At 43.4% G+C, this 25,889-nt stretch overlaps 2 protein-coding genes across 3 annotated transcripts; one reads left to right on the top strand and one right to left on the bottom strand.

Moving 5' to 3' along the window:
- The first annotated feature begins 586 nt into the window (after positions 1-586).
- On the top strand, positions 587-5,222 carry LOC133149876 (uncharacterized). Of its 2 annotated transcripts, XM_061272074.1 has the most exons (4): positions 587-839; positions 939-1,016; positions 1,092-1,418; positions 1,518-5,222. In XM_061272074.1, exon 4 carries the CDS (start codon positions 1,787-1,789, stop codon positions 4,262-4,264), a length of 2,478 nt encoding a protein of 825 aa, XP_061128058.1. In that variant the 5' UTR covers positions 587-839; positions 939-1,016; positions 1,092-1,418; positions 1,518-1,786; the 3' UTR covers positions 4,265-5,222. The 2 variants fall into 2 exon arrangements, with proteins under 2 accessions (XP_061128058.1, XP_061128059.1); XM_061272075.1 differs by having other exon boundaries at positions 587-1,016; positions 1,092-1,411.
- A 6,342-nt stretch (positions 5,223-11,564) lies between these two features.
- LOC133150064 (uncharacterized protein K02A2.6-like) lies at positions 11,565-15,555 on the bottom strand. Its single transcript, XM_061272353.1, has 2 exons — positions 14,941-15,555; positions 11,565-14,828 (listed from the first exon to the last, which is right to left on the bottom strand). Exon 2 carries the CDS (start codon positions 14,822-14,824, stop codon positions 11,939-11,941), a length of 2,886 nt encoding a protein of 961 aa, XP_061128337.1. The 5' UTR covers positions 14,825-14,828; positions 14,941-15,555; the 3' UTR covers positions 11,565-11,938.
- Positions 15,556-25,889: the final 10,334 nt, after the last annotated feature.

The raw sequence follows: 25,889 nt of genomic DNA, 5'->3' as shown, positions 1-25,889 counted from the left end.
GATTTATATCGCCGTGTTTGACCTCGGACATTAGAGGCGACTTTATTTTGAAATCCAGTTCATTGTTGCTTGCTTCCTCTTTCCGGGAGCAGGGAGCAGGGAGCAGTGCGCGGCGTTGTTGTGTTGTGAGCAGAGCAGGCACGTGAAAGGGGAGGCGACAACTAGTACGCGGCTCCTGGGCTGGTGCTATGGCTAGTGTCCAAAAAGACGAGGAAATTGGCTCCGCTTTAGGCTTCAAGTCATTCTTTGGAAGCACTTTGGATTCTAAAGAAAAGATGACTCAACGGACAAGACACGTGCAGTTTGTAAATCCTGCCATGCGCTGATCAAATATTCAGGGAGCACACACACAAATAGAGTATGCACTTATCTATTGATTTCAATGTTATGCAAATTAGTGGCTGCACAGTATGCACTTATCCATTGGTTTTAATGTTATGCAAATGAGGGGGTGCAGTGTCACTAAGATAACACTAGATGGCGACATTTGGACATGATTTTATTGTTATGCAAATGAAGTGCAGATACCACGAAGGGAGGGGCTGTAAGTGTCAAGGGGGAGAGGGTGCAGGTGTTTTAGGGGGAGGGGCTGCAGTCTCACTAAGATAACACGAGATGGCGACATTCGCACAGGAAAAAATTGAGATGGAGAGGTGTAGTGTTGGGGGATGTCTATAGGTGTTTTTTAGAGAGGAGGGGTGGACTTAATGTTAGTGTATTTAAGGTGGGGCTATTGATTGTTTTTTGAGAAGACACGCCAGCAGATGAGCTCTGAACGGAGAAGTTGGAGAGCGTCCAAAGTTAGAGAGCGTCAAAAAGTTGTTTCGAGATGTTTAAAGGTAAGCCATGTTATTAATGATACTGTTATAATAATAATAATAATAATACACTGAGGTTATCATATAAACATGATGTAATGTGTATGTAATGTCATGCAGATATAACTGTGTTTGCTGACGTGCACGCAGTATTTGACGACGACTTTAGCGGAGTTTATTTAACACAATCAGACTACGGTAAGGCAACTGTTCATTTACGTTAATAAAATGCTATTAGTTGGTGATTTTTTTTGTTTTTTATGTGTGTAACAGATCTCGTGGCGGCTGCTACTAGGCTAAAAAATCCACTGATACAGACTGGTTTGGAGGCAGAACCATCAGAGCAGCGTGATTTCAGTCAAATCATACCCCCTTCCGGCCGACAGGAGGTTGTCACGAGCTCTACACGTCATTTTGAAGCAACGAAAACAGCAGAGTTATCAGAGCTACGTGATAGCAGTCAAATCACACACCCCTCCGGCCAGCAGACGGCTGTCACGAGCATAGAGACGGAAGAGGGAGCATCCACAGACATAGAATTGGCGCACGCTTTATCTGCTTACGAAGACCTTCCTCAAGAATCAATAAAAAAAGTCAGAGGTATTTCTTATTTTTATTCTTTTCATTCTATGTCATCGTTTAAATGTTTTTTTTGACGGTATTATAACGATTTAACTGTTTTTTAATATCTACTTCTAGTTAAGCGTTGTGGAACGGGACTGCTTCAAAGAGCGAGAAAGAGCAGACGCGCAGCCTTCTACTCAACTACTAAGGAGCCTGAATCGACAAACGAGAGCTATCACCATAAGACAAGGCGTGCTATAAAGTGCAGTGGTAACTGTGTTTACAAAAAACGGCTACAAGAATGTTTTAAGGTAATACGTATTTTGACAGATTTAGCTCAATCAAGATAGGTCTGATTTTTTTTGTGTTGTTTATATTGTAATTTCTATCAAAAAGAAAATACAATGGATCAGGCTAACCTTACGTCAGCAGAGTCGGATTTCTTAACAAACATTGACGAATTAGATTTACAGCTACTTTGTGATACACCTGAGCTAGATTTGTCAAACATTAACAATGATTTGCCGTCAACCACTGCTTCTACAAGCCAAATACCAGATTTGGTCAACATTGTAAACAATGCCATGCAGGAAGGGAGAGACACAGACAGTCCTGATATTCAGGCCCACTTACAAGCTGTCGTAAACGAGCTAAACAGTCAAAACCGGAATGATGGTAGCCAAAGTCCTACACTAATACCGTCACAACTGCTAAACATGATAGCAGAATTAAACAACCAAGCTAACGGTAACAGTGGGCGCAACAGTCCAGATATTCCTGCTCAACTGTTACACATGATCCAAAATCTAAATACGCAGCCTCTGATTGACCGAATGACCGTTAACCCTGTAGATCATGAGATAGATGCTTCTGTAATAACTGGTAACATGCCACCATCATTTCAGCCTAACAACTGCTCTGTTATAATCGATCACGAAATAGATGTTATTGACAACAACGCACCAGCGTTTCAAGACATAGCCCACCAATCTAACAACAACAATGCTTCTGTAATAACTAATCAGCGCGGCGGCTCTGTTGTAGTAAATAGACCGCATTTCAATAATATTGAGATAAGGCGGCATTTGAATATACCATCACAAGCAAACAGCAATGATTTTGCAACCTTTTACCTACAGATTGAGGATAGAATAGATGAAGTCTTGCGAGAGGTTGATATGCAAACACAGAGAGGTGACGTGATTCAAATCGAGTTAGTAGCTGGAAATGATAGGGCTCACGTTTATTCGCAAAAAAGCGACATAAACACTATACGTGATAATGTATCAGATCTGCTTGAACGTCTAGCTCAATCAAATGTAGAGCTTCTAGCTGATGAGAATTTAGAGCTTATTGTCGAAATAGTCAAACCGATCCGTGGTGGAATGCGTCGTCGACTGATGAACACTACCAACAAAGAGATTTTGACGCGTAAAAAACGACATCTGTACATACCTCGTAATAAGGACAACAATCTATGCTTTGCTCTTTCACTAACCTATCTGCTAAATGACACGCTAACATCAAAACAAGCCGTAAGACAAGCCAGACTTTTGCATCAGAGTGTGGGTTTAGATTGTCAAACACCTGTGAGTTTGGGGGATGTACATAAATTTGAAAAAGTTCTCAGACGGAAAATAACTGTCATGTATCGAAAAGAAGACAGCCGCCCCATGACTTTCTTCGACACACATTACCCTAAAACAGACGAAGACACTTTATTTGTTTTGCACCTCGAGAATCATTACTACGGTGTGAAAACGATAGAGGCATTCATGGGGTATGCATATTTTTGCAGATATTGTTACAGAGGGCATGAAAATTGGCAACGCCATCAATGTGAGGGACACTGTAACATTTGTCTCGATCCTCGTTGTAAACAACGACGATTTAAACATGTTATCTGCCCTGATTGTAACAAATCTTGTCGTAATGAAGAATGCTTTGCCAAACATAAAGAGTTCCGAGCGACGAATCGTGTGAGTAACTGCACCACATACAAAAAGTGCTTGCAATGCGGGCTCCAATATTATGTGAAAGCTGATGGTACCGGTGCTAAACATCGCTGCCCCGTGAAAAGATGCGCCGTGTGTAGTGAGATCTTAGACCAAAATGACAATGTCTTACTAAACCCTCACCTGTGTTACATGCAGCCCATCAAGCCTCAACCGCCTTGCAAAAATGTAGTCTACTATGATTTTGAAACTTATGTAGATGCAGATGGTTTACACAACCCCTTTCTTATCTGTTGTAAATCAAATAGACTGACGAAACAGTGGTTTGGGACAGACTGTGTTGACAAATTCCTCACATTTTTTCGAAACCCCCGGTTTAAACAAACGACATTTGTTGCACATAACGCGAGAGGTTTTGATTCCTACATCTTGATAAAGAGAATGCTTGAATTAGGTATCAAACTTGACATTCTGATGCAAGGGAGTAAGGTTCTATCATTCGTCGATTTAGACACAAAATCTCGTTATATCGACTCATTGTCATTCTTAACGATGCCGCTAAGTGCGATGCCTAAGGCCCTGGGGCTTGAAGACAAATCAAAGGGTTGTTTCCCACATAAATTTAGCTCTTTAGAACATTTGAACTACGTAGGATGTCACCCTGAGCCTACATACTACAATGTCGAACAAATGTCACCCTCGCAACGTGCAAAGTTTGATGAATGGTATGTCAAACAAGCTAACGATGTGTTTGATTTTGCGAAACAGGCGCTAACCTACTGTGAGAATGATGTTGATTTGCTAATGCAAGGATGTGAGAAATTCAGGAGCGAGTATTTTGAGGCTACAAGAACAAGTCAAGTCAAGTCAAGTCAAGTTTATTTGTATAGCCCTAAATCACAAGCAGTCTCAAAGGGCTTCACATAGACAGAAATTGACAATTATTCTCAAAGCATCCCCTGATCTTAAGCTCCCAAAAGGGCAAGGAAAAACTTAAAAACCCCTAGCAGGGGGAAAATGAGAAACCTTGAGAAGGGACCACAGATGGAAGGATCCCCCTTTCAGGATCACCAGGTTGAAATGGATGCAGAGAGGGCACAAATGATACAACATGAAAATCAATTAAATAAAAAGTGGATGTCCATGTCACAGCAGAGGGCTGCCGAAAGGAGCCCTCAATTGTCCTGGCAGTGCTCTTCGAGGAGGTTGAGCTGCAGTTCCCCTATCCTGAATTGGCCACGAGAATCCAGATAGCCGCTGTCAGCATGGGTACCACCTAACCACCTCCCCGGCCGGGGAGGGGGGAGGGAGGGGGTGGAGAGGGAGAGAAAACAAACTCCAGCCGAATCGGCCACTACAGGTTAGTTAAAGGCCATGTCATAGAAATGTGTCTTTAAACGTGTCTTAAATGTTTCTACTGAGGTAGCAGTCCTAATATCCATTGGTAGGGCATTCCAAAGCTCTGGAGCCCGAATAGAAAATGCTCTAGAGCCTGCAGACATTTTCTTAGCCCTCGGTGTCGCTAAAAGGGTAGCGTTTTGCGAACGAAGGTTACGAGACGGAACATAAGGAACAACTAGGTCGACGAGATATGAAGGCGCTAAGCCATGCAGCGATTTATAGGTTAATAGAAGAACCTTGAAGTCACATCTTAAATGGACCGGAAGCCAATGTAAGTTGGCTAGTATTGGGGTAATGTGATCAAATTTTCTTGTCCGAGAGAGCAGCCTTGCAGCGGCATTTTGTACTAACTGTAGACTTTTGATGCGGGACTTAGGAAGACCCGAAAATAGTACATTACAGTAGTCCAGGCGCGACGTGACGAACGCATGTATAATAGTTTCCGCATCACCGGTCGAGAGGATCGGACGAATCTTTGCAATATTACGAAGGTGAAAAAACGCAATTCTGGTTATATTCTTAATGTGCTTTTGAAAGGAGAGAGTTTGGTCAAATATTACCCCGAGATTAGTTACAGTATCGCTTTGAGTGATAGTACGGTTATCTATAGTTATAGCGGTTTCCTTGAATAAGTGTTGATAACGAGCTGGACCAATTATCAACATCTCAGTTTTATCTGGGTTAAGACGAAGGAAGTTGAGAGACATCCATTGCTTGATCTCCGCAAGGCACTTCTCAAGATTACAACAATCCCGCGGATCTGTCATCGATAACGGCATATATAATTGGGTGTCATCCGCATAGCATTGAAAACTAATATTATATTTACGTATTATGTCCCCAAGCGGAATCATATAAATATTAAAAAGAATTGGTCCGAGAACCGATCCCTGTGGGACACCACATGTAACATTATAGAGCTCCGAGGACGCATTGCCATGGACCACTCGGTGCGTCCTGTTTGATAGATAGGAATGGAACCAGCCTAGTGCTGACCCTGAAATACCAACACAACTTTTAAGACGCCCTAATAAAATATCGAAGTCTACAGTGTCGAAGGCAGCACTAAGATCGAGTAGTAACAGTACAGACGAAATGTTTGAATCCATAGCTACGAGGAGATCATTAGTCACTTTCGCAAGTGCTGTCTCAGTGGAATGATTAGCTCTAAAACCAGACTGAAAAGTGTCGTATCGATTATTGGCGACCATGTAATCAATAAGCTGCTGCGCTACTACTTTTTCAAGAAGTTTTGCTATGAATGGGAGGTTTGAAACTGGCCTATAATTACTGAGACAGTCCGGGTCAAGATTTGGTCGCTTAAGTAACGGTTTAATGATAGCGGTTTTAAAGGCTGTTGGCACTATCCCAGAGGAGACAGACAGATTGATTATATTTAAGACGGACGGTCCTAAAATTTGAAATAATTCTTTAAGTAGTTTGGCTGGAAGAGGGTCGAGTAAACATGTTGTTTGTTTAGCCGCACTAACAATTTGTGTAAGCCTTTCAAGAGACACGCTTTTAAAAGTTGAGAACAGACCCTTTCAACGCCGTCACAATAGCCTCGGCTTGCATGAAAGTTTTTCGCACTAATTTCCTAACTCCTGAAACACTAGCTATTACACCTTCAGACAACTACATGCGACAGTACAAAGCTTTCTCACACGATTCTATTCAATACTTGCAATGGGTCATGCATAGTCAAAATATCCACATTAGACACGCGTTGAACGGGGGAGAAGTTAAGATCGATAACTACACTATAGACGGGTATTCTGAAATTGGGGGAGTGAAAATAGTTTTTGAGTATTTTGGTTGTTATCACCATGGCTGCCCAGAATGCTACAACCTCTCTAATATATGTCCAACAACAAAACGCCCCTTTCAGGAAAGGTTTGACAACACCCAAAAGAAAATTCAGGAACTGCAGCTTAAACAAGATGTGCACCTTGTAATTATGTGGGAGCACGAATGGTTGCAAATGAAAAAATTGAACACAGAGGTTAAGGAATTCCTGAAAAAAGCCAAATTTCCTACACCTCTCAAACCAAGGCAGGCTCTTTTCGGAGGTCGAACAAACACGTTTGTTTTAAGATACACGGCAGAAGCTGACGAGAAGGTGTTGTACGTCGATGTCACATCATTATATCCTTTCATTAATAGTACAGGCATCTACCCTATTGGTCATCCAACGATTATCCACGGTGATTTTAAAGACCCAAGACTGTATTTCGGTTTCATAAGCGCTACCGTTAATCCACCTCGTGGTTTGTATTTTCCTGTTTTACCTTTCAAAACAGCTAAAGGTAAACTTGTCTTCACACTGTGTCGTACATGCGCTGAGCATAACAACCAGCAGACAGCTTGTACGCATAATGATGAGCAGAGATCGTTAACAGGTGTTTGGACAACTCCTGAATTTGTTAAGGCACTTGATCTTGGCTACACTGTTGCTGATATTACAGAAGTATGGCATTACACAAGAGCGAGCGACACAATTTTCCGTGATTACATGCGAACATTTCTAAAAGGTAAACAGGAATCTTCAGGCTATCCAGCGCATGCGGTCAATCAAGCTGATAGAGAAAATTACATACAGAGCTACGCGATTCATCAGGGTATCCAACTGGACCCTTCCAAAATTGCTGTAAATCATGGGAAACGTCAGGTTTCGAAACTTTGTCTAAACAATCTATGGGGAAAACTAGCCCAGCGTGAGAACATGACAAACACAAAAATTGTGACAAAATCTGAGGAGTTTTTTGATCTTCTGTTTTCCGGTTTGTACGATGTGAAATTTTTCCACTTTATCAGCGAAAAGCTTTCGGTTGTACAATATTGTTTCAACGTAAACAATGAGATACCGGCCTCAAAAACATCAAACGTGGCGGCTGCATGTTTCACAACTGCTTATGCACGTCTAAAAATGTACAACTATCTAGAAATTTTACAGACGCGCGTTCTTTACACTGACACAGACAGTCTCGTGTACACGGTCAAACCTGGCGAAACTGTCCTCCCGCTAGGGGATTATCTGGGTGATTTGACAGATGAGCTTTCGAACGACAGCATTTCAGAATTTGTCTCAGCAGGGCCTAAAACATATGCTTACAAGACAAGGGCGACAAACCGCACCGTCATGAAGGTAAAGGGTATCACACAGACTCACGAAAGCGGTCAGAGCATCAATCTTGACAGCATGCTCGATTTGGTTCAGGGGTACATCGACACAGCAGGTGCAGTCTCAGACGTGCTTTACGCACCCCAACATGGCATTGTTCGCAATAAGAGAGGGTTTCATCTCAGAAACACATCATTTTCCAAATGGCTTCGTGTAGTCTACGACAAAAGAAGATTGCTCAATCAAGGCCACACTGAACCATTTGGTTATTGAAAATGGCTTTTAACCAGATTGAATTTGACCCTAGATTAGAACTCCCTTTCTCATCGTTAATAGCGGGGCCTTCAGGTTGTGGCAAAACGTTTTTTGTTTAAAATGTTATAGGAAATCTTGAACATGTTATGAGAAAAAAACCTGATAATATTGTCTGGGTTTATACTTCATATCAACCAATGTACGATGAGCTCAAAAACATGAATAAAGACATCGTTTTTATCAAGGGGCTGCCTGAATCTTTTGATGACGAGAAGCTGTTCCCGCCGCAGCAGCACCACCTACTGGTTCTGGACGACATCATCTTCCAAGCTTCGGATAATCAGGAAGTGGTTCGAATATTCACGCAATATAGACATCATAAAAATTTAAGCGTTATAATGCTAACACAGAATGTATTCCATCAAGGGAAATTCAGTCGTACTATCAGTTTAAACAGTAATTATCTGATTCTGTTCAAAAATCCCCGTGATAAAATGCAAGTGAATGTTTTGGCGAATCAAATCTGCCCCAGCAACCGGAAGTTCTTCTTGGAATCTTTTGAGGATGCAACAAAAGAGCCGCATGGGTATTTACTGATTGATCTGACACCTTCATGCCCAGAACAATATAGACTACGTACAGGTGTACTACCTAGCCAGTGGCCTGTAGTTTATATCCCCAAACAATAAAACGATGACAAAGCTTTTAAAAACAAATGCGTTGTTACTCAAGTCTCTGTTTACATCGAAGCCGGCCAAACGTAAACATTTACTCCTCAAAAGTCCTGCTAGTTTAGTGAAGGCATTGTGCGAGATTGCTCTGAATCTTTTAAAAGGACATCTACCCTTAAAATCAAAACTTTATAAAAAACTAAAAAAGCAGAAGAAAAATATCCGCTTTCTAGCTGATAAAAAAAATACTCTGAAAAAGAAAAGAGCTGTGTTAGTTCAGAAAGGTGGTTTCATATTGCCTTTATTAGCGGCATTCGCACCTGTTCTGGGGAGCGTTATTACTGGTTTTATGAACAAATAATAAAATGAGTTTGAAAACGGCGCAGAAAATGTTCCTGATCTCCCCTTACCAGCTCGAGAGGCTCAATAAGCCAGCCCCTACTATTCGGGACACCGCCGAGTATTCTCTGGATGAGGAGATGAAACAGGTTTTGGATAATAAAAATTTAAATCAATATGAAAAGATCAAAATTTATCAATCCCTGATGCAGCGTTATATGGGTTTGATCAAACAAAGAGATTCTGAGCAGATTCCTGTTACGATTCGTAATGACGAGAGGGTTGTTGAAGAGGGAGGGAAAGCGCCCCCAAAAGTGACAGATGAAGATTGGGCTGATATTTTGGACACCATGGGGCCGCGTTATCGTCGCAGCGCCTCCTATGTGCTAAAGAAATTATCGGCCGAAGATGTAAGATGGACGCCGCTAAGCGAATTTATTTTTAGAGGGAAAACTGTCAAGGGCTCACACATGAGCGATTTGATAAAACATTTAATTGTAGCCGGTAAGAAACTAGCCGCTCAACCGGCTGGCTGGACAGAATTTCTGCGTACATTAGCACAGCTAAACCTGCCTGAATCAAGCATTTCCAACCCCTCTGCTCGTGCTGATTTCAAACGCTTGAAATACGCTAGGGATGAAGATGATGATGTTTCTCACGCAAAACATGTAAGCGTAAAAGAGAGAAAAAGGAAAAACAGATCACCGGTAGTAAAGTGGGTTAGTTATTAAAATGTTAGATACGCTAATGCTGTTACTGGAAAAAAAACAAATGACTCTGTAACTCTCTTTAACAATGTTTATTGAATAAAAGAGATTTTATAAAACATTAACACGGTTTCAGACAATGACATTCTTTAAATTTGTGTAATGAACATGATATTTGCCCGCCACACAGCCGATCCGGTCTTCGACATTTCTTGACAAAATCGATAACCATCGAGTCATTATCCAGAGGGTCGGGATGATAATGCTTCATGACGTCATTGTAGGTCAGCCCCCAACCCCGTTGCGACAAGTAGTACACACAATGTTGACCACAGGTGTCATTCAATTCATGTTGGAGTTGTCCGTTATGGTATTCCAAACGATTAGAATACTTCTTCAGAAATCTGTATATACTTGACGGGTAATAAGGACTGTCTGGTGGCAGACCGAAAGGATCAAAGAATGTGGCCGAACCATCAGATTCTAAAGTCAAAGCGAGCCAATGTTCGCCCGGCATGTGGCGTGGGTGGGTGTTAACAATATAATATCTGGGGGGCTTGTCTCTGACGTCAGCTAGCTCGTCTGACGCGTAAACCCCACCAAACAACGCCCTTTGCATCCGGGTCATAATCAAATCCAATTCACGACCGTTCATATTTTTTAATAATAGTCCATCAACACTTCCCTTTTGGCATTAATCTCAATAAGGGAATCATAAACTGCGTAAATAATAAGTGTGGCTGTATGTGGGAGAGGCACACGAAATCGCAAATCTAATCTTAAAACACCATTATTCACGGGCGATAAAGCCCCGGAATCATCTGCTTGACTTAAATTAAAGACAAAAAGTGAATAGCCTTGACTAAAATCTTGTTGATCGATACAGAGAGGTAAATCCTGGTATTTGGCTTGTAGAAGCAGTGGTTGACGGCAAATCATTGTTAATGTTTGACAAATCTAGCTCAGGTGTATCACAAAGTAGCTGTAAATCTAATTCGTCAATGTTTGTTAAGAAATCCGACTCTGCTGACGTAAGGTTAGCCTGATCCATTGTATTTTCTTTTTGATAGAAATTACAATATAAACAACACAAAAAAAATCAGACCTATCTTGATTGAGCTAAATCTGTCAAAATACGTATTACCTTAAAACATTCTTGTAGCCGTTTTTTGTAAACACAGTTACCACTGCACTTTATAGCACGCCTTGTCTTATGGTGATAGCTCTCGTTTGTCGATTCAGGCTCCTTAGTAGTTGAGTAGAAGGCTGCGCGTCTGCTCTTTCTCGCTCTTTGAAGCAGTCCCGTTCCACAACGCTTAACTAGAAGTAGATATTAAAAAACAGTTAAATCGTTATAATACCGTCAAAAAAAACATTTAAACGATGACATAGAATGAAAAGAATAAAAATAAGAAATACCTCTGACTTTTTTTATTGATTCTTGAGGAAGGTCTTCGTAAGCAGATAAAGCGTCCGCCAATTCTATGTCTGTGGATGCTCCCTCTTCCGTCTCTATGCTCGTGACAGCCGTCTGCTGGCCGGAGGGGTGTGTGATTTGACTGCTATCACGTAGCTCTGATAACTCTGCTGTTTTCGTTGCTTCAAAATGACGTGTAGAGCTCGTGACAACCTCCTGTCTGTTGTGGCTTTATGCTCTGATACACTGTTGTAGTGTTGTCACTAAGCGTGGGTTGCTTACTGGTTGTTTCACCAATAATACACGGAGGCAAGGATGCAGTACAAGTCGAACTTTTACTGCCCGCTCAGTCAACATCCCCTAGACTCGCCATACAGACAGACCACACAGTCGAGCACCGAGTGCTCGATTCCAATCTACCACATCCCTCTTTTCCAACTGAGAAGTAGCTTATCTAGTATCGGTTACCTTAACTCTTTGGTATCAACATTGATCACAATTTTGACATGCATATATCAATTACAAACAAATCATGTTTCAACAACCCAAATGGCTTTCAACAATCTTTTTTCTTTTTTTTTTTCTTTCGAACCTATAACAGTTTATAACACTCCACGATAAACACAAAACATCCACACTTTAATTTCTCCATCTCTTTCTTTCTTAACATGGAGTAACAACATCACTTTGTCATTCAGTGTACCTGGCAGGGCGCCTAACTGCTCTGCCACTCCTGGTATAGCATGTGGGCATGCCGTCCACAGGCACAGGACTAGGGTTGCGTGGTACCGGTTCCAGTGGTGGTGAGTCCACTGTTGCAGTAGCCTGAGTATGTTGAAACTCAGAGTCCAAATGTTCATCAGGGTGAGAGTCTTTGAACAGGCTTGGGTGTATCTTCCTCAGATGTCGCCTGTTCCTCCTGCGTGTCCTCCCTGCCGGCGTCTGTACAGTGTAGGAGCGTGGTTCATCTCGCTGCCTGATGACAACCGCTGGCTCCCAGCCGCGTCGCGTCTGCATGTGTACCGTGTCTCCTGGGGTCAGCACTGGCAGTTGCTTTGCACGCTGGTCGTAGCGTTGCTTGTGCCGGGACTGCAAGTCCTGTATTCTTTCGAGAATATGCTGTGGGGATGACTGTTTCAGCACAGCACTGGAACATGGAAGTGTGCTGCGCAGGACTCTACCCATCAACATTTGTGCAGGTGTCAGGTTTAGTCCTGTCACCGGTGTGTTTCTCAGCGACAGCAACACTAGATGTGGGTCAGTGCCAGTCTGCACTGCTTTCTTCAGCGCGTGTTTTACTGTCTTAATGGCCCGCTCCGCCATTCCATTCGAAGAGGGAAAACCTGGGCTGGAGTGTGTGAGCTTGAACTCCCATGAAGCTGCGAATGACTGCATCTCATAGCTGGCGAATGGGACATGATCACTCACTACCTCCTTGGGTATCCCATGTCTGGCAAAGACAGACTTCATCTTCTGAATCACCGTGCGAGCTGTTTTATCAGTCAGGTTGAGCACTTCTGGATATTTTGTCAGGCAATCCACCAACAGCAGGTATGACTGACCATGCAGCTCGAAGATGTCAGCTCCAACTTTCATCCATGGCAGTTCAGGAACCTGGTGTGGAATTAGTGGCTCAGCCTGGTGTTTGGGCTGTAGCTGCTGGCACTGCACACATTTTTCCACCATTGTCTCTATGTCTCGTGTCATGCCAGGCCAGTAAAGGACTTTTCTCGCTTTAGCTTTAGTACGCTGCACGCCTTGGTGTGCAAGGTGCAGCTTCTCCAAAATCACTCTCTTGAAGCACTCGGGTATTATGATTTTGTCTCCGACCATCACAATGTCATTCACGATGCTGATATTGTCCCTCATTGGCCAGTAACTGTGTAGTTTACTGTCCAGACTTTTCTTTTTCATGGGCCAACCCTTCAAGTGTTTCTCACATACAGCTTGTAACACGCCATCCGCTGCCGTTGCTGATTTCAGCTGGCTAAGTGTTTCGCTACTCAGCGCGTCTGTGGCTTCCAAGGCATACACAACTCTCTCATCACAAGGGTTCTCATTGAGATTGCCACTGTCATTGCATGCTGTGGTCTTGGCGTCATCAGCCCTCTGTCCTGCTGCCGTGATGATGTGTCCCATATATTTTACTGTGTTCACTTTGAACTGGATTTTTTCTTTGTTAAATTTCACATTGGCAGACTTTGCTCTCTCCATTACTTTCTGCAGGATTTCATCATGTTCTTGCTCTGATGATGCTGCTTTAATCATGTCGTCTGCTATGACGTACACACCTGGAATGTCGCCGAAGGTCTCACAATTCTTTTGTTGAAAGACTTCACTGGCCGACTTAATCCCAAATGGTAGCCTGAGGAAGCGAAAGCGTCCCCACGGCGTGTTGAAGGTGCAGAGCTTAGATGATGGCTCATCTAGCTTGATCTGCCAGTACCCATCCTTCTCATCCAAGATGGAGAAGATGGATTTTCCAGCCAGTCTGCTGCGCACATCTTCAGGAGTAGGAATGGAGTAATGCTGGCGCTTGACTGCCTCATTCAGGTTGCAAGGATCCAAACACACCCTCAGCGACCCGTTCTTTTTCTTAGTGGCAACAAGACTGTTCACCCATTCTGTTGGTTCATTCACCGGTGTTATCACTTTTCTGTTTTGTAAGTCTTTGATTGTCACTTTCAGCGCATCCATGATGGAGAGGGGTACATTCCTGCATGCGTGAATCACAGGAGTGACGCTGGGGTCAACGTGTATGTGATGAACTCCAGGAAATTCCCCCAATCCTGTGAATACATCAGCATATCTTAGTAGTAGCTCCTCTTTGGTGGCTGGCGGTTGTTGTTGTTGTGGAGCCTTTGCCGCGAGCGACCCCATTCTCTTCACCAGTTGCAGCTCTTCACAAGCCTCCCCTCCTAGAATTGGCTTGTCTGCTTGGCTACTCACGTGGAAGTCCAGCACAGCCTTGCGTTTAGACGTTCTGCATTCTAAAGATGCAACACCATCTGCTGTCAGGCGTGCCCCTCCAAAAGCTATCAACACAGTCTTTGTTGGACGCAGCTGAACGGGACCTGGTAGCTGTTGGTATAGCTGCCTGGGCAGCACATTAGCGTCAGCACCAGTGTCCAGCTTGAAGTCGATTGCAACACCTCTGATCGTGGCTGTTTCGTGCCATACAGTGTCCCTTGTTTGGTGTGCTGATTTCTTGGTTCCATTTCCAATCATGCCTATGTATAAACAGTCCATTTCTTTTTCTAAATTGTTTACAGTCTTTGTCTTACAATGGCTATTTTTCTCATAGCCACCCCTACACACCTTTGAAAAGTGGTTATTTTTTCCACATTTATGACACACAGCGCCGTAAGCTGGGCATTGACGAGGCTCATGCTTGTTTCCGCATTTACGGCACACAGTCGTTACCTGCTTCTTGTAGCTTGGTTTGTTCTTGTCCCAGCTGCGTGTTTGCACTCTTGCTCTATTCAATGCATCCACTGAGGCATCATGGACAACAGGTGACGCTTGCATCGCTTGTATTTGTGACTTGGCGAGTTCTGCTGATCTACATGTTTCCATTGCTCTGCGTAAAGTAAGTGCATTATCACGTAACAGTCTCTCTTTCAGATGAGTATCACTAATGCTGAACACCAATTTATCCCTTATCATGTCATCTTCATGTCTTCCAAACTCACAGTTCTTGCTCTTTTGACGTAGTTCTGTGATGAATCTGTCCACCGATATTCCTGATGACATTGTGTGTGACCAAAACTGATGGCGTTCAAAAACAACGTTCTTTTGTGGACTGCAGTAGCCTCTGAATGCTTCCAAAACTTCCTCCATCGTTGCTTCCTCCCCTTCTGGGGTAATGGCAAGTGTATTATACACTTCCAGCGCCTCTTCGCCGACAGTGTGGAGCAGGATGGCAATTTTAACCCCCTCATTTTTATCCACCGCGCCAGAAGCAACCATATAGAGCTGGAAACGCTGCTCCCACCTGCGCCAGTTTTCAGCGAGGTTCCCCGTGATTATCAGCGGAGACGGTGGCCTGAACTGCTCCATGTCGGCTGTGTTAGCTCCCGTTAGCTTGCCGCTTATCTTCGGTCAACACGTGTTGAATACTGTCCTTGACTTACTCCGTAACTCCGTCTTCTGACACCATGTTGTGGCTTTATGCTCTGTTACACTGTTGTAGTGTTGTCACTAAGCGTGGGTTGCTTACTGGTTGTTTCACCAATAATACACGGAGGCAAGGATGCAGTACAAGTCGAACTTTTACTGCCCGCTCAGTCAACATCTCCTAGACTCGCCATACAGACAGACCACACAGTCGAGCACCGAGTGCTCGATTCCAATCTACCACAACACACTCTGGCTGCGTCTTGCCTCATTTGCATACTCACAGTGATTGGCTGTTTACGGAGGGGCGCGGAGTCCTGACAGCAGGCTGTGTGAGGACACACACTGCACCGACATGAGACCAGAGAGGAGGCTGATTAACGTGTGTTTCTATCAGCGGACTTTTCACTTCTAAAAGTTTTCTTCGAGGGGGCAGGACATCTTCCTTTTCCTCCAAAGGAGCGACGAACAAGTCATTGTCAGCAAGAACCTAGCTGTGCAAAACTACGTCACGAGCGTCACTACTTCTTGTCACTCATCAACACAAGGTGCCAAATAAATAAATCACTGAGCGCACTTGGGCTTGTTCTCTTAATACTTTCTCCAAAATAAACGAAGCCATTTTGCTAAACACACATCACAAGTTCAATAAGTTGTCAACTCTGATTGAAAAGTGACGTTTGTAGGAGACAACAAACCTGGAACAATGTTGCACTCTTGCTGCTCCAAAAGCGCGCACACGCCGCGCAGTTGACCACCCGGTGCGATGACGTCAGAGAAAAGTGGCGTAGTGCATTATGGGTCTTGTAGTCTGTGCGTCCTCATTTAGTAAACAATGGTACGGGTTGAATCGTTCCTGTTATTAAAAACACTTTTCTATCTTAAATGGACGGAAAGGTCAATAAACAAAGATACATTTTTGCCTTTGTCCTTTTAATAAGGAATTTTCTAGATGTATTGTGATGCTGGTATCCCCGCCTTGGCCACTGAGAGGCAGTATCATAATGCAAACAAACGTAAAAGAACATTGGAAAGTGAATAGGCCTCTTCTACATAATCGATCGATTTCCATCTTTATCCTCTTTCCTTTCTTCATGGTTTCCTTCACTATCATCTCCAACTGGCTTTGCTTAACTCTTCCATGATCATTCTCCCCCCCCCACCCTCCCATTTTCACTCTGAAATAAAAACTTCCCTTTTCACTTCCATATTTTCCTCGCTGTCACTTTTACGATGATTGTTAGTCGATGTGTTTTCTCACACACTCCTTCATCCTCTTCCTCCGCCATTGCTCTCATTTCTGCCCACGTGTCCAGCCTCCTGCGTCATATATTTACAAACGTTTTGTAAGACTTTAATCTCTCAAATGTGATCTTGCTGCACTGACGCCAGCATTTAAGTCTCGAAGCAGAATCCGAGCTTTAAATCTTACATGGAACAACATGATGCCACCAATTATCCCACTGGAAAGAAACCTGATTGTTTACAAATAACGCTGAGAGAAACTCGGACGGAACGTAGTATTGCAAAGTGAGGGACGCTATCACAATCTAGATTTTTACACCGATGTTCCACTAGGGGGTGCTACATATGAGCTTATCAGTGCATTGGCGTCTTTAACAGTAGTGAATGAATTAAGCATGTCCTGTTTTGCATTGGAACCAATCTCATGACATCAAATCCTGCCTCGAATTCAAGTGCCATCTAAAGGGTGAGAATTTGGTGGTTGGGGAGGGGGGGCACCAAAGAAAGGTCTCTGTGTCCCTGTGCCCCCCGACCTTGTACAATTTTTTTTCCATTCCGCTGATGCCATGAGTCTATCACGGGATGACTTGATAAACCTTGATGGCGTACGGTATAGAAAGAGCACCCTTGTTAGGGAGCTATTTCACACTCATTACATGCTTGTTGCCATTCATTACGTCCAAAAGGGCAAAAAGTCACTCCACAAAGCAAAAACAGGACTAACGCAAACGTTGATGAATTCATTTTGTGACATCCTCACAAAAATCTCCACATTCCAACCCAGAACGTTTTGTGCTTTCCTGGATGGGTGACATATCTGAAAATGATCCATTAGTTCTTTTTCCCTCGTTTATTCAAAGTCAAAGTCAAAGTCAGCTTTATTGTCAATCTCTCCACATGTCACAACACACAAAGAGACCGAAATTACGTTTTTCTCTATCCCACGGTGACGAGACACATAACACGATAGACATACAAGTACGCGACACAATATAAAAACAAGAAGGCAAAAATTCAAACAATCAATAGTAAGAGTGATGAATACCGTTTTTTTCCGTGTATAGTGCGCAAAATTTAACTAATTTATTGTCCTAAAATCTGGGGTGCGCATTATACATGGGTACAAAAAAAAATGTATTTTTTTTTTTTTAATTTTTTATTTTATTTTTTATTTTTTTTTAAGTCCCAATGATCGTCACACACGCAGGGAGGCAATGGGTCCCATTTTTATAGTCTTTGGTATGGTCTTAACTAGGCTGGATGTAATTTTTTTTGTTGGCGTTGATTTCTCCGACTGCCCATAAACGCACCACCGCGCTCCGTGCGCGCACGGGACAGCAAACGAGCAGGTGATCGAGCAAGCGTCTGATACGAGAGCATTGCGGTCGCATGGAGCGTGTTTGTGACGTTGTGACGCTCACCCGCGTCTCGTCACGCCTCGCCTCGCTGTGACTGAAAGGAAGGCGGCGTTTAGTTTAAGACTCCTGCGGCACGTACCATGCTATTAGCTCCCGTCGCCCGCCGTTCACCTGTCACTACATCTGAGAGTCGAATGCAGCGGAGACATTTTCTCTGCCGGCCGGCCGGACAACCATCGGCTGACTGCAAAACACCGTTGACAAACAAGCACAAGGTCAAGGTGACAAGCCAACGCAGCGCTCTGACGTGACGTTTGGGAGCCAGCTGGCACCTGGGATTTTAACTTGAGCAAAAAATGTCACTTTAGATAGAGCCAGGAACGTAAAAAAAATATTTTTTCCCCCCAATGATTCAGGAGTGATCATGAAATATGGAGGACCACACAGTAAAGCCTTCATCTTTGCCAAGTTCCACATCTGTAGTGAAGCGTCTTCTTATTTCTCTTTCTCATCATGTTCTCCTCTCATAGTTGTAAAGTTATTCTTCCTTCAACAAGCAAACTGTGCGAGCGAGCCTCTGTTTATTTGCTTGTGTGCTGGCAGAGATTGTTTTGAAAATCGGGAGCACAATTATGATTTCTGAAGAGTTTTAGCGGAATACAAGACTGTGGCGGTCGCTAAGCGACCGGCGGACACAATGGCTTTGCTCAAGTGGGCAAACATCGGAGGGATGACTTGGTTCATGGAATAGTTTCAAACAAATGCACTCATTACAAGTTTGATGAAAAAAAATCTCATCGGTTACGCAAATGTGACGCTTTTGCTATAACGGTCTTTCTTTTTCTCTGTGTATTCATTACACGCTTTGCATCTTTGCCAAAAACACGATCTTCAAAATAAGAAGTTGAAAAAGGTTCCAGCTCATGAATCGACACGTTTTTTTGAAATGAGGAACCTCGGCAATATCAAACACAAGTGGAATCATCTTCTGTATCACAAAATGATAGTCTAGTCAATAAACTGACAGCAGAGGGAACAAGCTAAAGAGATGACGCATTGACAATCGAAAGAAAAGAAATATCAGCACTCCTGGATGGTGAACTGCAAAATATTCTTTGAAGTAAACACAACACCAGAGCAGGTCAAAATACTCCTTATTAAAAATAAAGAACCGAGCTGCCTAATATTGTTGGTTGTATCATGTTGTATGTCTTGGATATTGCGTGAAGAAACGAAACGGAACTGAACTGAACTAATGTCAGTGGATGACAAGGTCAGGGAAAGATGGCTGACCAACTTCACTTTGATTTCCAAGATGATAAACTTTTCAAGTCAAAAAATAAAATAAGCCGTCTGTCAGGTTAAATCTGAAAAAGCCACCATTTCACTAATTGTCGGCCTCTTGTTTTGTTACTTCCAAATGTGCTAAAATGTTTTAATAACAGATAAGAGCCACCTTTTCACTCATTGTTGGTCTGTCTTCTTTTTTGGTTCTTCGGAACATGCTAAAAGGTTTGAATGACCATCTCCGATACAGTTTCGTTTCCAAGGCGGTAAACATTTCCAAGTGCAATCATTTGGAAAGCTCCTGCTTCACAAATTGCAGGCCTGTCGTTTTGTTTCTTCCAAATGCTAGGCTCAACCTTTCAGGCATGTCTCTATATTGTGTGTCACCGTCACAGCTACGCAATGTCTCAGTCGGACTGCTCGCTGGGTTTCGCATTGGCATCTGGCTCTGACAGTCCACTTCCTCTCTGGCTGCCACAGCCAACATCTTTGAGAGCAGCCATAAGATGATGTACCCAAGGTCCAGACATTGATATCTGTCCGTCTGTGCCCCAATTAAATTGACCAGAAATGCACGAGATCAGCTGCGCCAGTCTTTTGATGCGCTCTGAGCAGGTCGAAATTGAGACCGATTTTTGGTCCTCCATAGCTTTGCCACAATTCCCAGCTTTGGAGCAGTCTGCCAAATTAGAATACGCCATGTTGATGCACAGAGATCTCTGTATATTATACATGTCAATTCCAAAATTCTCAAAGCAACTTTACAATGCTCAAAAACACCCAAACGCTCGCTAACAGCTTGCTGGCTTGACAGTACAAATGACATGCACAGGAGCAGGTCACAGACTACTGATAAGGCAGAACTAATTGTTCTGTGAAGCTCGGCTTATACACAACACTGCCTTATAAGGCTTTGATGGTTTAAGCCTTAAAGGGGATTTGTCATGAGGTCCACTTTTCCCTTCCACATCCAAAATATCCATCCCTGATTTGTCATGTGATTGATACATGGTTAGAAACCTGAGTGCCTGGAGATTTGATGAATGCCCTTCATTTTAAGATACCATCATATTTGCAGGCTCAATGAGCATTTAAACGAGACACAAGAGGAATGGCCGCCGCATTCATCTGACACGGCTGCTGCCATTTCGGCACCGCACAAGATGTCAGTGGGACAACTGATCTTTTGTTGTTGTTGTTTTTCTTCTTCTTCTTCTTCCCAAGACATGGACTTGACAGAAGCACTGATTGGTTGAGACTAGGGGTGTAAATCGCGGGTTTTGTCATGACACGATATAATATCGATATAAAGAACTACGATACGATATTATATCTTAAAGCCTGCTATATCGCGATATAGTGCTCTACGATCGATCTTTTTTTTTAAATAAAAAATATAGAACAATATCCTGATTTATAACAATTCATACGCAAAATCAACAAGGTACTGCAAACTCTTTATTTAGGAAATGACAAGAGTATTGTAGTATACAAATTGCTTACTTTAACATTGAACTTTGATGTGGTGTTTTTTCTTTAAATGTGCGGCGAGATTTGTGCTCCCTGAATATTTGATCAGCGCATGGCAGGATTTACAAACTGCACGTGTCTTGTCCGTTGAGCCAGCTTTTCTTTGGGACCCAAAGTGCTTCCAAACGAATGACTTGAAGCCTAAAGGGGAGGGAATTTCCTCGTCTTTTTGGACACTAGCCATAGCACCAGCCCAGGAGCCGCGTACTAGTTGTCGCCTCCCCTTTCACGTGCCTGCTCTGCTCACAACACAACAACGCCGGGCGCACTGCTCCCGGAAAGAGGAAGCAAGCAACAATGAACTGGATTTCAAAATAAAGTCGCCTCTAATGTCCGAGGTCAAACACGGCGATATAAATCGATGTTTACCTTTAGCATCGATGCCAATAAATCGTAGAGCATTATATCGATTAATCGATGTGTATCGATGTATTGTTACACCCCTAGTTGAGACTGCACGGGACGTCTTTGAAAAAGTCTCCCTGCCCAGTTCGAATTGATTCCCCGCAGGCTTACGCAGCATGCTAGTACCATGAACGAATGAAAAGGAAGAACAAGCGGCACTCTACTTTTTCAAAAGGTTCAAAGCTTGGCTGCAAGAAAGCAAAACCATTGTGTTCAAAAGGGCATTTTTCAAAGGAGCATAAACAACAGAATGACTGGCTGGCTGGCTGGCTGGCTTTTGAATGGTCATCCTTACAGGTTGAGGGCGACCGACCGACCGACCGTCCAGCAAGCAGGTGGATTCAACCTGATAACAGCAACAGGCCAGATTAGAAGTTACTGCATGCTTGCTTGCTTGCTTGCATGCGCGACTTCCAAAAGTCACGGCTGTTAGCAAGGCAAACAGAAGATGTCCTAACTAGCAACCAGCAGACCTGAGGTGAAGTGTACGCTCTCTAGAAGTCGACTCTCTTTCCTTAACCTGCCGCTCCGTGCTTCTTCTTCACATCATATCGCACCGCACCACACCACCCGTGTGCGCAGTGCGCCTCAAAGCACCGTTGAGAGCGGCCGAGCTGTGGGGAAATGGACTCCGTCCGGAGGGTCAGTGGGCAAAGGAGACGAAGGGAGGGAGGGAGGGCTGGATGGGAAATCCTTCCAAGTCCTGTCTGGCCGGGCCCGGTGAGATTACTCGAGCGGTAATAGGATCGTCGGCCCTTTTCCCTAATAGAACACAGAAAGGCTGAGCTCGCACTCTGGCCTTGGATCACAACAAAGAAAGAAAGAAAGAAAGAAAGAAAGGAAGAAAGGAAGAAAGAAAGAAAGAAAGAAAGAAAGAAAGAAAGAAAGAAAGAAAGAAAGAAAGAAAGAAAGAAAGAAAGAAAGAAAGAAAGAAAGAAAGAAAGAAAGAAAGAAAGAAAGAAAGAAAGAAAGAAAGAAAGAAAGAAAGAAAGAAAGAAAGAAAGAAAGAAAGAAAGAAAGAAAGAAAGAAAGAAAGAAAGAAAGAAAGAAAGAAAGAAAGAAAGAAGCTTGCTCTCTCCGTCAGTCCGTCCGTCCGTCCGTCCGTCCGTCCGTCCGTCCGTCCGTCCGCCAAGGGTTGCTATGGTGACTGCATTTCATCCTACAAACACAATATGGCCAAGCCGAGGGAGTAAAATGCTCTCAGGTCGGGCTCAAGGCCAACTGGAAATAAACTAATGACTGTCTGTGTGCGCTACGTTTGAATTTAAATTCAGCTAAGCAAAACAGAAATGTGTATCCAACAGTGGTTTGCCACTTACTAGGTCAAGGAACTAAATTTGGGCTCTTCAAAACGGACAGAATTAGAATCATAAAATGACAAGTTATTTGTTAAACCCCAAGTCAAAACCATTCTCTGGGGTTTTGTCAATACGATTTTTTTTTTTTTTTGGACTGATTGACAACTTTGATTCGGAACATTCAAATACACAAACAATAGCGAGCTTCCCCTTTGCTATCAGACAAAATCCCTCCATAAAACCAAATGAAATTGAGGAAGCAAAATAAACACTGAGAAAAGAGAGAAAATGTACAACTATGACTGAAGGCCAAAAAATACAGTCTCATTTTAGTATACCGTTTTTTTCCGTGTATAGTGCGCAAAATTTAACTAATTTATTGTCCTAAAATCTGGGGTGCGGATTATACATGGGTACAAAAAAAAAATATATATATATATTTTTTTTAAGTCCCAATGATCGTCACACACGTAGGGAGGCAATGGGTCCCATTTTTATACATAGTCTTTGGTATGGTCTTAACTAGGCTGGATGTAATTTTTTTTGTTGGCGTTGATTTCTCCGACTGCCCGTAAACGCACCACCGCGCTCCGTGCGCACACGGGACAGCAAACGAGCAGGTGATCGAGCAAGCCTTGTCTGATACGAGAGCATTGCGGTTGCATGGAGCGTGTTTGAAGTGAACAGCAGAGAAGAAAGGAACAAGATACACCTGTCACCATTTTAAGCTTGTCTGAGAAACAACTCTGTACACATCTACTAGCTGGTAGTAGATAGATAGATAGATTTATCTAAAGAGAAAATCTGCTAGTTACTAGCAGATTTGCTCTTTGGATAAATAGATACATGGACGGACGGACGGACGGACAGACAAGCTAGCTCAAAAAAGATAAGCTAACTCGCTAGATCAAATAAAAAATGAATAAATGACTAGATGTGGCTCTCTTCCAACACACCTATTTGGAATGATGAGCTCATCAAATAACGAGCAACGTAAACAGGCAGAACATTGCTAGCGATAGCATCAAGGGAGCGGCTGATGGGGTGGAGGGCTGGCTACACTTGCCCGTCTTGTGTGCCGCCGACACCGCGCGTTTGATTCCCACCTTGTGAATGTGTGTGCGCGCGTGTGACAATGTCAAGTTCTGTCAATGTTTCACCCAGTTCTTGCTTCAACTTGAAAAAAGCCTGCTCTGAAGAATGCAAAGGGACAAGTCCAATCTTCATTTCGTTTTCCTTTCATTGGGTTCCAGTTTACATTCCATTTAGGTCCCAATGAAGGTTGTCATGTAGATTGTACTTCAGGTTGATAACCTTTAAACAAATAAACATGTGTCTCATTGTAATTCAAACAAAACCTACTTCAACTTTCAAACAAGTACTCAAATTTCCCATTTCAATTCATTTGACCGTTCCAATAGCTCAGGTTCCTCAACAATCGATACAAATGTCCATTTTCATACCAGTTGCGTGTTGACCGTGAGCGGAGTGACTTTTGGTTGCTTGTTCCAGTGCTCCCAAACATTGTTGATTGCTCTCCATGCCATGCAGGCTGGCTACAGGAAGTATATAGATACGTAGGTAGGTAGGTAGGTAGTTTAGTTCCAGGGCTCATTGGCTTGGGCTCCTGCTTTTGGCTGACACTTTCCTCTTTCTCTGCCCCCTGCAGGTTAGGAGGTTTGGAGCTGATTGCAAGTTGCCTGTGGCTTGCACCTCTGACTTGACATGACAGACAAAAGAAAGAAAAGCAAGTGACGGCATCAAGTTCTTGCTAGCTGCTGGATGCCAAGTCACTGCTAGCTGGATACCGCTGAATGTCTTGTCTTGGAGTGAGCCATTTGGGAACTAAAATGTCGGTTCGTGTTGTTTTTTTAGCGTGCTAAAGTCAGGCCAGCGAACCGAGCGGGCCGGACACGGACCGCAGCTGGCGAGGGAGGCAGAGGAGAGCATCTGGCACGGTCACATCACTGGTTAGCGTACGCGACCTCAGGTCCACGCGGGGCAGAGAGGCGACTGAAATCTTGTATGTGAACGTAGGTGTAAGGCGGCAAGTTGAGCTGCAGCGGGTGTCGCAACAAAGCTTTTAACGTGTGACAGGTAATGACACGTCAGTCCTACTACAGTAATTCAAATGAAGGAAAGTACCTTTGCGACGCCTTTGCGATCTCATCTGTGGTCGGCACAAATGGACTGCCTGCCAAAGAGCCTTTGGCACTTCTGACGCGGCCACATGGGAACCATGGTGTCAGGTTACCCCACCTGAATCTGAGGTCAAGCTCCTCCGCTCTGATTAGCGTCAACATTCAGTTGAAGCCGCTCGGATACCTTGTGTGCTTCTGGTCTGGTCTGATAATGGTCTGAATTTGTGTGCGGCTGTCACTGCGGAATTGTGCGGAGAAGTGGTGTCTTAAGTGCACGCTTGCTTTTACGCATAAGGGAGCCCAAACTTCCAACAATGGCTTGGGTGTTGTCTCAAACTTTCTTGAGTAGTTGGGATTAAGGTGCTGTCTGTCAGTATCATGGGGGACTCTGCAAAGCCTAAGATTAGGGGGAAAATATTACCTGAGGCTTATTGTGCTCTCTTTTTTTTTCTTCCGCTTTATGACTTCCTGCCAGTCAGCTCAAAACAATGTTTGAATTGATGTGGCCCAACCAAGACAGCTGAGCATGACAAGTTGAACAACGGAGGGAGGGAGGTAGGGAGGGAGCGGCCGGCTATCCATCCGCGTGCTATCCTTTTGGATCGCCGGCTATGATTGAGGGCCAGCTCATCTCCGTCAGGCCTTTTGTTTCAGATGAGGTTCTTTCAAAAGTGCTCTATCAATAAACCGGAGTGGAGTATTTTTACAAACTGCCATGATCTGTGCTTTTGTTGACTTTGTTTGGATGTATATTTTGTTTTCTTTCATCAGAATCAGCTTGATTGGCTTTCAGTCCACCTTTGGCCTCCGCAGCACCAAATGTTGACAAAAGCCTTTATGACTTTCCAATAGATTTCTCTGGGTCTCTGTCTGGAAACAAAAGGAGTTAAATGAGCCGCCAGTGGCATATTCATACAAGCTCCATTTATTTGCAGTCTGGATGCTTAGGGGCTCAAAAATGGAGGGAGTTTAATCAGTGCTAATAACAACCCAGAAAGATTTGGAACTGGTCATTAAATTGCTAGAGTGGTCACGAATTCAGGAAAAGTAATTTTATGAGAAGACTTTGATTGTTAATTATGGAGGAAAAAAGGCGATATACTAAAAATACTACTATTATGTACTATATACTAAGTATTTTTCAGAGAGAATTACATGAGCAATTTGCTGCCTGTCTAAAATTGCGCACTTCATCAAAAGCAGTTTGGAATTGAAATTGTAGTTGATGGCACTCAAACGAGTGAAGTGAAAAGCACGCCGC

This window comes from Syngnathus typhle, linkage group LG2 (genome assembly GCF_033458585.1).
Source record: "Syngnathus typhle isolate RoL2023-S1 ecotype Sweden linkage group LG2, RoL_Styp_1.0, whole genome shotgun sequence".
NCBI lineage: Eukaryota > Metazoa > Chordata > Actinopteri > Syngnathiformes > Syngnathidae > Syngnathus > Syngnathus typhle.
This window is presented reverse-complemented; position numbering and strand designations above follow the sequence as displayed.

What these genes read in the sequence shown, in the direction of transcription:
- LOC133149876 (XM_061272074.1), top strand. Translation starts at nt 1,787, where the DNA reads ATGGATCAGGCTAACCTTACGTCAGCAGAGTCGGATTTCTTAACAAAC.
- LOC133150064 (XM_061272353.1), bottom strand. Translation starts at nt 14,824, where the DNA reads ATGGAAACATGTAGATCAGCAGAACTCGCCAAGTCACAAATACAAGCG.